The sequence below is a fragment of the Arvicanthis niloticus genome, chromosome 8 (assembly GCF_011762505.2).
Source record: "Arvicanthis niloticus isolate mArvNil1 chromosome 8, mArvNil1.pat.X, whole genome shotgun sequence".
Taxonomy (NCBI): domain Eukaryota; kingdom Metazoa; phylum Chordata; class Mammalia; order Rodentia; family Muridae; genus Arvicanthis; species Arvicanthis niloticus.
Window position 1 is genome coordinate 2,749,876 of NC_047665.1, and position 9,251 is coordinate 2,759,126.

The window sequence follows — 9,251 nt, forward strand, 5'->3', positions numbered from 1 at the left end:
GTGTTTAAAACTACCTCTGACACCACCAGAATTTAAAACTAGATCCAACTCTGTGTCCCACTTCAAACCATTCAGGCCAGGCTGGATCCAGGCAAGGAGCTACCCAATATTGTGAGATATTTACACATGGTCTTCCTATCAGTCTTACAACCACTATTCACCGGGATCTTTAAACTTTAATTATGTCAGTACTAACCTAGGAACTTGAGAAAACGTAAATATCTTAATGTAATTTCCTGCAGTTCTGATTCTGTAGATCATGGGTAGGTTTAAGAATTAGCTTTCCTAGGAAGATCTTGAGAATAAAGTTGCCAGTGATCATGAACTCACTTGTATGAAACTGTGCATTAATGATGAATTGCCTTACATGATCAAATTTACTCATGGACGTGTGCCCTGCAGTGAAGGATGCAGAATAAAAATGATCTTTAAAAAAGTGATCCTAACTACCTTCCTAATGTGAGGAAATAATATTAAGTTCAGCCATGCTAGAGCAGTATAGAAAAGGCAGGTGAGCTTTGAATCCTTCAACTTTGTTCCTTGACCACAGTTGATTCTTGACACCATCTGAGATGATACTTAATTCTATACAAGAACATAGCCATGATTTGATGAATGTGCTTATTTTCCTCATGCTATTTTGGGTAAAGAAAATCTAAAGAAACTGTTGCCTAAATAGAACTGTGACACTCGTTATGCCAAAACTAAGAACACTTCTAGAAATACATTGGTTGAGTTTAGATTTTATACAAATTTGTTAGTGTAGGATTTAGGGTAGTTAAGTTTCATATCTTCTCTGATCCAAGGAAACAACATAATGCTAGAATGAATGGACAAACAGAATATGGGGTGTTGATGCAGTGGAAAAATCATATAACTTGGATAAAGAGAATATTTTGATGGTAGCTACTAGGGACTGGTTGCCCATTCAATATTAGCATAGTAGAAATTTACTTCAACATGAAAATGGTGAGGTAAAACACCCCCTATAGTGCCATGCAAATTCCTAAACAAAGAAAGCAATGCTGAGATTGAGGACAGGGACTAGGGGTTTATTTTTTTAATGAGTTCATGGTTTCCAGGAAGCAGATGGAATCTTCCCAGATATCTACTTGGTGGGTTTTTTTTTTTTTTTTTTACAATGATGGTGTTCCTAAGGCTACTGAGATTTTAATCTCAAATTGTAAATGTCAGAACTTTTAAGTAATGTTTGTTACTGAATGAAATGATTGATAGGTCTGTTGTTACTTTATGATGGGTGCTCAATTTAACATCAAGCAGAAAAATGTCAGTAAGTTTCATGAGACTACAAGTACCAGAGCATTCATTTTCCTCCTCAGCTTTGGCCTTGTACAATATTTCCAAAAGACAACCATCCAACTTTGAACTTCTTCTGAGATCTGTCTATTTTCCTTGTGACACTTTAACAAGGCATGTGCAAGTCCATGTTCTCAAGGGATCACAATGTAGCTTTGAATTAAACATGAACTACAAGACTAGAATATTCTGACTAGCCAACTCCATGATTGTAACCCAAACTTCTTATTTTAAAATAAGTCCTAACATAAAATATTACACAGCTTTACCTGGAAACTCTTCACATCTACTTTGTACCACTGTTGAGATAAAATGACCAGCTATTATGTTATCCAAGCCTTGAAGGTTGGTTCTCTAACTTCTTGTATTAACAGCTATAAGTTCCCCTTCACAGACTACTTAGTTCACACCCACCCCTCTAGGATAGATAATATCAGATCTCAGTATGACCTTGGAGGCTCAATCCAGTGTCCTGATAGTCAACCCAGAAGAAGGGAAATAATGGCTGGGTGGGATAAATAACCAGAGACAAGGGATTTAAAGCCTGGGGTGTTCATTGGTCAGATTCTGACAGCTCGGCAGCCTCTGAAGACCTGTGGAGTGCACTGAGGCAGCAGTAATCACCACAGGTGAGGCCCTACATTTGTCAATGCAGAAAGAGAATTGACCCTGGAAGACAGCCTTGAGAGACTCCTTGGAGAATCAGGCAGAGGCCCAGGAATGAGAATGACCTAACTTCCACAACCTTTCTGCATTGAGGCAGAAAAGGATGGTGATGCCAGAGAGATACCAGACACCTTCTGGGTCCAGGTTTATATAGGTTCCAAATCAGTGTAAATTTTTGTCCAGGGAGGATAATGACAGCCAGCACTATGCATACCAGGATCATGTTTATATTATCCTGAGCCTACAGAGATCATTGTATTTCACATCATCCCTGGATAAATGGTTCTTTTTTTATAATTGACATAGGCAGAAAAAATACCAAGTGACATGTCACTTGTCAGTTCTTATAGGGAGTGTTGCTTAAGATACCCAGAAAGGTGTGATTCTGGAATTTCAGGATATCTTTAGTACTCCATCATCACAGTATTTATGGTTTCCTGTGGCTTTTCCATTTGAGCTTTTTCTCACTGAGTTAATGAATTTAAGGCAAAACTCAATGGTTGTATAGAGTACCAGGAATTTTGATTTTTCCCAATATTTTAAAAGTAGGACAGTTTAGAATGTTTTCACTCAAGAGAGAATATTTTAAACAAGCCCATATCCTACTCTGTATGAAGAAGGTGTATGACAAAATGTAATCTCAACTTCTGGGGAAAAATTGAACATAGAATCAGATGACACATGGAGAAGTTTTGTATAATTTCAAATCCTCAATTAACTTTTGCAAGTCCTCAGTTATATAGAATTTGACATTTGATGTCCACATTCTTTCTGATCATGTAAACTTACAGAACGTGTCAGTTTACGTTTCTAGAATTTTGCCCACATGTTGCTTAATTTTAAAATAGCTGCATAACATCTCAAGTTCAAACTCATATTTAGCCATTTCCAAAACCTTGAGTAAATATTTGGGAATATTTGTATCCAGCATCAATGACTTAATTTCTCAAAAGTGTTAGCTCATTATCTGATTCATTTTTCTTCACTTTCTAGGTGCTTGGGACATGACTCCTGCAGTCTTTCTGACTATCTTATGCTTGGGAGTGACCTTGGCTGTTCCAACACCTGATTATAATCTGGATGCTGAATGGGAGGAGTGGAAGAGAAGCTATGGGAAGACATACAGCCAAGTATGTCACATGGACACACAAAGAGAGTCCTTGTAGAGAATTCTCATTTCTGTTTAGGGTTCATGGATATAATAGCAGCCTTAGATGCCACAGCTAACTTAGGTAGTAATGTAATATAGGGTGAATGAACACAAGGTAGTAGTTGTCTCCCTTAATCAGGGTGTTGAGAATAGCTTACAGTGTCATTCTGAGATTGCTCTATATGATCTCTATACATTTGTAGTAATGGGTTCACCTGTTCAGCTAGGGCAGAGGCATAATCAGAGGTAAATATCTTCTATTACATTTATTTCCAGGAGGAAGAAAAACAGAGGAGAGCATTGTGGGAAGAAAATGTGAAAATGATCAAACAGCACACAGTAGAGAATGGCCTATGGATGAACAACTTCACTGTAGAAATGAATGAATTTTGTGACATGGTGAGTTTTACCATAGAAATGCATGAATTTTGTGACATGGTGAGTGTGATTCAAATTGTTTCACACTTTTGCCTTTTCTGTTTTCTTGTTTAAATGGATTCTTGATGTTCTTTTCTATGAAGACTGGTGAAGAAATAAGAATGATGACAGATGGTTCATCTCTGACTCTGAATAATGAAAAACACATCCAGAAACGCAACATCAAAATTCCCAAAACTTTGGATTGGAGAAAGGAAGGCTATGTGACTCCTGTACGAAGCCAGGTATGACAAGATCACATGGCACTGTTACCCAACTACTAAAGGTACAACATGTTCTTGATGGTCTGTGTTATTTGATTGTGAAATGACATGCTATTCACTAAACACATTTCTATAACCTGGGAGCCAAGGTACTGTCCTTAGCATTCTGTTGCTAGCAACAAATGTTTCTTTCTTGTCCCAAGGAATGTGGAATCCCTAATGCATGTATTCCCTAGCACTTTCTGGGCCATATGTATACAGTATCATTTCCATGCATTACTTACTGTTAAATCTTCACCTATGGTTCCACTCTAATCCCCCTGTAAATGTATTTAAGGACATTTGTTGTATTTCTAGTTACTCAACCTAGAACTGATCTTAATACTTGCATGTAATTAAAATTATATAAAAGCAAAAAGGAGGAGGGGGATGGGATAGGAGGTTTCTTACAGAGGGGAAAATGGGGAAAGAGGATAGTATCTGAATGTAAATAAATAAAATATCCAATAAAAATATAATAAAACCATGAAAAAAGGACATTTGTAATACCTGTAGTCTAGTATACCATAGCTGCTTGTTCATATGTGTGTGTTTGTTGGGCTATTCACTGTAGCATGAGACACATCCCTATGGAGACTGACCCATCTTACCTAGACATCCATCTAATGTTAACAGTTAGTTTTTTTGAAAAAAGACTCAGCTGCATGAATTATTGTTTTAGTGAGTACTTTTTTTGGTAGATAACTATCTTTTCTTCCTTCCTCAGGGAGCATGTGGTGCCTGTTGGGCTTTTGCTGTGGCTGGTTCCATAGAAGGACAACTGTTCAAAAAAACAGGCAAATTGCTCCCACTGAGTGTTCAGAACCTAGTGGACTGTTCCAGATCTTTTGGCACTATGGGATGTAAAGGAGGCAGGATCTACAATGCTTTCCAGTATGTGAAGAACAATGGAGGTCTGGAGGCTGAGGTAACCTATCCATATGAAGCAAAGGTAAGTTAGCTTCCTGCATTGTCATTTCAATTAAGGTTTGGCAAGGGGAAAATGCCAGAAAAATACACTGTATTCAGAGATCACATTAAATGTAGAATCTCTCTGAATACCATCAATGTTGTCATTACTGTATCCAGAACTATAAAGTTTTCTGAGTCCATGGTTTTACATGAAGAATGGCTTAACCATTTTATGTATAATATAGATTCAGGTCCAAATCTGCCAGACAGATTTCATGTCCTACGATAATTTATACAGTCCAGATGTGGGAATGTCAAAGTACAGTGCAAAGTATACAGTGTTGTGCTTTTGGCTCATGATATCCAGAGGATAAATGGAAGTAACCAAGTCTCTTAACTTTTTACCATTTAAAGGAAGGACACTGCAGGTATCGTCCTGAATATTCTGTTGTTAAGGTCATCCGGTTTTTGGTTGTACCAAGAAATGAAGAAGCCCTACTCAATGCTCTAGTGAATAATGGACCTATTGCTGTTGGAATTGATGCTCAACATGAATCTTTTAAAAAATACACAGGAGGTAAGTGTACATTCTTCTAGATATTGATAATGAATGCTTGTGACCCTTTGGGACATTTCAGGTTGATGTCTTAATATTGTGTAAAATTTGATGCCAATAATAGGCTTTGCTAATTTTACACTTGCCCATGAAAAAAACATTTGTGATGTTTGTTTGTCACATGACATGTAATGTATATGAGTACTCCATTATTTATCATTATCATTTAGTTTTATTTACTCCACTTTTATCTACTTGTATCTCAAAATGTGAAAGTATTATCTTTCTAGAACTGAATTCTAGAAAGCACCCTGAATTAATTATTTTGTTCAGTTATGATTTCCTACTGGTGAGATGACTCAATGTTAAGAGCACTGACCACACTCCCAGAGGTCTTGAGTTCAATTCCCAGCACCACATGCTGGCTCACTACCATCTGTAATGGGATCTGTTACCCTCTTCCGGTGTGTCTGAAAATAGCTACAGTGTTCTCATATACATTAAATAAACAAAAAACCTACTAGTTTAAAAAAACCTGTTTTTAATAAAAAAATACAAGATGTGAAAGTGAAGTGTTTGTCAACAAAGTTATGCTCATTTATATATATTTTCATATTTTGTTAAGAACTTGTTTGAGGATTTCTGTCAACAATTGTTTGAACTTTTACTGTCATTTACTAATTTAATTTCTGTCATTTTAATTTGATTAGAAAATGCCTCACATACTGATGTTGACCACGGTCATTCTCGGGCTTGTGGTGTCTTTCATTCCCTTGATCTTATTTTTCAGGTATATATCATGAGCCAAACTGCAAACGTGATTCTCCCAACCATTCTATGCTGTTGGTTGGCTTTGGCTATGAAGGCCAAGAGTCAGAGGGCAGAAAATATTGGCTGGTAAAAAACAGGTATGAATTGCTAAAAATTATTCCTATTTTAGGTTTCTAATGGACTTTCTGTTTATGGTTGGAGTTTACATACACATCACTGAAAGCACTGTTAAAATTAAGTTGAAAAAGAAACAATTTCTTTTCATAGCTCGAATGTATGTGTGGGGTGTGTGCTTGTGTGTGTGTGTGTGTGTGTGTGTGTGTGTGTGTGTGTGTAGGTGCGTGGGGACATACCACACAGGGATGCATTTGTGTATAGACCTAGTGTTGACATCAGTTGTCTTCCAAAGTTGTTCTTTACTTTATGTATTTATCTAGTTAATATCACTAATTTCAGATTTTTCTATTTTGGGTAGTGTGCTTGTCTAGTTCCTTCTATTTGTTTCCTGACTTCTGCCAATACTGATTAGCTGCAAAAATATTCTGGCTTTAAACACGTTACTTTCATTTATTTGTAGGTTTGGGTATTTTTATGAATGAATGGTATGTGTGGGCAGAAGCCCTTGCAGATCAGAAGTCATCACAGTCTATTTCTAGTTTTGGGTAATTGTCAGCTCTCTGATGTGGGTGTTGGGTAGGAACTATTGTCCTGTGGAAGAGCTCCAAGTGCTCCTAGGCACTGAGCCATATCTTCAGCCTCATTTTGGCTTTAAGAAGAACTTGAACTCAAGCTGCAGACCTTACACTTGTGTGATCTGGCTTTACTCTCCAGTATTTTTCTGAGCCTAGAAGAATCATTATAAATTATATTGTCACAGAGTTTGGATTCTGTTACTGGTTTCTTTGGGACCAATATCATATTTGTTCCAGTGATTTCCTGTTTTCTATTTGTTATGTCTGAACAACCTTTGAATGGAAAGATGTCCTAAGCTTACCTGTTGAGATTTTTACTATTCTTTGTGAGAAAACTCTTGGTACCTCAGCATTGATCCTGTGAATTTTCTGATACAATCTATTAAGTTGGTCTCTAGCTCAGTGCTCAAACCCAAATTTATTGTAACAATCCACTATACTGTGTCTTTTCTACTAAATGGAAAACCTGATTTCTTTCAGCCATGGTGAACAATGGGGTGAAAAAGGCTACATGAAGATTCCCAGAGGTCAGAACAACTACTGTGGAATTGCTTCCTATGCCATGTACCCTGTCTTGTGAACTGCCTGGAGATAACAGTGTAGGGAAAGGCAACATATCCAGAACAGCCTTATAGTCTTCAAAGTGGTGACTCTGCTGTGTGTCGAAAACACTTGAGTCATTAGGAAGCCAGAGTAAGATGTGAATTCTGTGATTACTCTGATTACTCAAGTAAGACATGGCTGCTGGTGTAATTGATTGCTTTGCACTGGTTTGTATTAAGAATTTTTGTAATCACTTAATTTTAATTTTTTCATTGTACTAAATGATGTATTCAACTACTGAAATTTAAATTAAAATGTAGTACCTAGCATGTCTTTTTGTGAGGTGATTTTTTTGTGAACAAACACAATATTCATCTTGGGTACCAAACTGAATGGGTGCTATTTCTAGGAGTTAGAGTGGGTGACTCCTCTGTGATGGATGCTTTTCTATCATTGGCTGTGGTTTCTGTGGAGAATTCTGTTTATATACAAACAATAATTTCCTGAAAGGCTATATGAAAATATTGATAATTGACTGTTTAGTTGACATGAATTTACCCAGTTTCATTTCTTTGCCACTCTGTGGAGTGTGATGGTACTCTGTCCCCACTGCATTATTTTGGGTTGTGACTCTCTGTTTCTAACACCTCAGTCCTGTACTAGCTTCCCTGAAACTTTGACATAAAAATATAGGTGACCATGTCTGCTTTTACAGGAATAAATATTCAGAAGATTCATTCATCAGTGTGCTGAGTGCTGACAGACCATTCCAACACAGGCTGTGTAGTCACTCTCCTCTTTTAGTATTGTCTACATTTGGTAAGCATTCAGCTTACCTATCTGATGCATTTGACTTTGCCATAGGTATGTGTTTCAGAAAAATAGCAATCCACACAACAATATAGACAATGTATATATTGATTATCTATATAGTATTTAGTATTACATAAAGCTCAATCATTTAGTGCAGACATCATAATGTATCCCCAATTCATAATACATCCCTGGGAATGGGGAGTTGGGGCTTCACAACAAGTCCACTAATAAAGCCACTTTAGCATCTGTGTGTTCCTGGAGCTGATAGATCCTCTCATCAATGTGCTCCATAAGCTTCTTTTCCATCAGTTCCATGTTTTTAGAAAGAATCTTTCCCAAGTAGCAGCAAATAGGTTGCTCTTCCATCAGAACACTGACAATGCCCTCTTGGGGTTTGGAGATGGTTTCTTGCCACCTGGCATTATGTCTCACATGGAGATGGTTGACCTGACTACATAAATTCTGGAGAAAAGGCAGCAATTCAGAGTTGGGCACATTTGAGTTCCCACTTGCCTTCTTTGGCAAGAAAGAAGACACTGTGTTTTTAAGATCACTTTCAAGGGAATGGATTTGTGGCGTTAGGTGACACTCATGGTTTGTGGTATTTCCTTCTCCAGATGGCTGTGTGTTTTTATCAATAAGAGCCTTTAAATTTTCAGTGATGGCTGAAGGTGTCAATCCAGTTCTAAAAGGATGATTAAGGATGTTGAACACTTCTTTAGGTGCTTCTCAGCCATTCGAGTTTCCTCAGTTGAGAATTCTTTATTTAGCTCTGTACCCCATTTTAATAGGGTTATTTGGTTGTCTGGAGTCTAATTTTTTGAGTTCTTTGTATATATTGAATATTAGCCTTCTATCAGATGTAGGATTGGTAAAGATCTTTTCCCAATCTGCTGGTTGCCATTTTGTCCTATTGACAGTGTCCTTTGTCTTACAGAAGTTTTGCAATTTTTTTTTGTTTGTTTTTTGAGACAGGGTTTCTCCGTGTAGTCCTGGCTGTCCTGGAACTCACTCTGTACACCAGGCTGGCCTCAAACTCAGAAATCTGCCTGCCTCTGCCTCCCAAGTTCTGAGATTAAAGGCGTGTGCCACCATTGCCTGGCGAAGCTTTGCAATTTTATGAGGTCCCATTTGTCAATTCTTGATCT

The 9,251-nt window shown here is 37.4% G+C and overlaps 1 protein-coding gene across 2 annotated transcripts; it reads left to right on the forward strand.

Annotated features, from left to right (window-relative positions):
- Positions 1-2,987: 2,987 nt before the first annotated feature.
- Positions 2,988-7,324, forward strand: LOC117713988 (cathepsin 7-like). Of its 2 annotated transcripts, none has more exons than XM_034510564.1 (7): positions 2,988-3,113; positions 3,410-3,532; positions 3,655-3,795; positions 4,541-4,769; positions 5,144-5,302; positions 6,072-6,189; positions 7,225-7,324. In XM_034510564.1, exons 1-7 carry the CDS (start codon positions 2,988-2,990, stop codon positions 7,322-7,324), a joined length of 996 nt encoding a protein of 331 aa, XP_034366455.1. The 2 variants fall into 2 exon arrangements, with proteins under 2 accessions (XP_034366455.1, XP_034366454.1); XM_034510563.1 differs by having other exon boundaries at positions 4,541-4,765; positions 5,140-5,302.
- Positions 7,325-9,251: the final 1,927 nt, after the last annotated feature.

Coding starts and splice junctions, on each gene's coding strand:
- LOC117713988 (XM_034510564.1), top strand. CDS start 2,988: ATGACTCCTGCAGTCTTTCTGACTATCTTATGCTTGGGAGTGACCTTG. Junction 3,114..3,409: donor ATGGGAAGACATACAGCCAA/GTATGTCACATG, acceptor ATTTATTTCCAG/GAGGAAGAAAAACAGAGGAG. Junction 4,770..5,143: donor TCCATATGAAGCAAAGGTAA/GTTAGCTTCCTG, acceptor ATTTAAAGGAAG/GACACTGCAGGTATCGTCCT.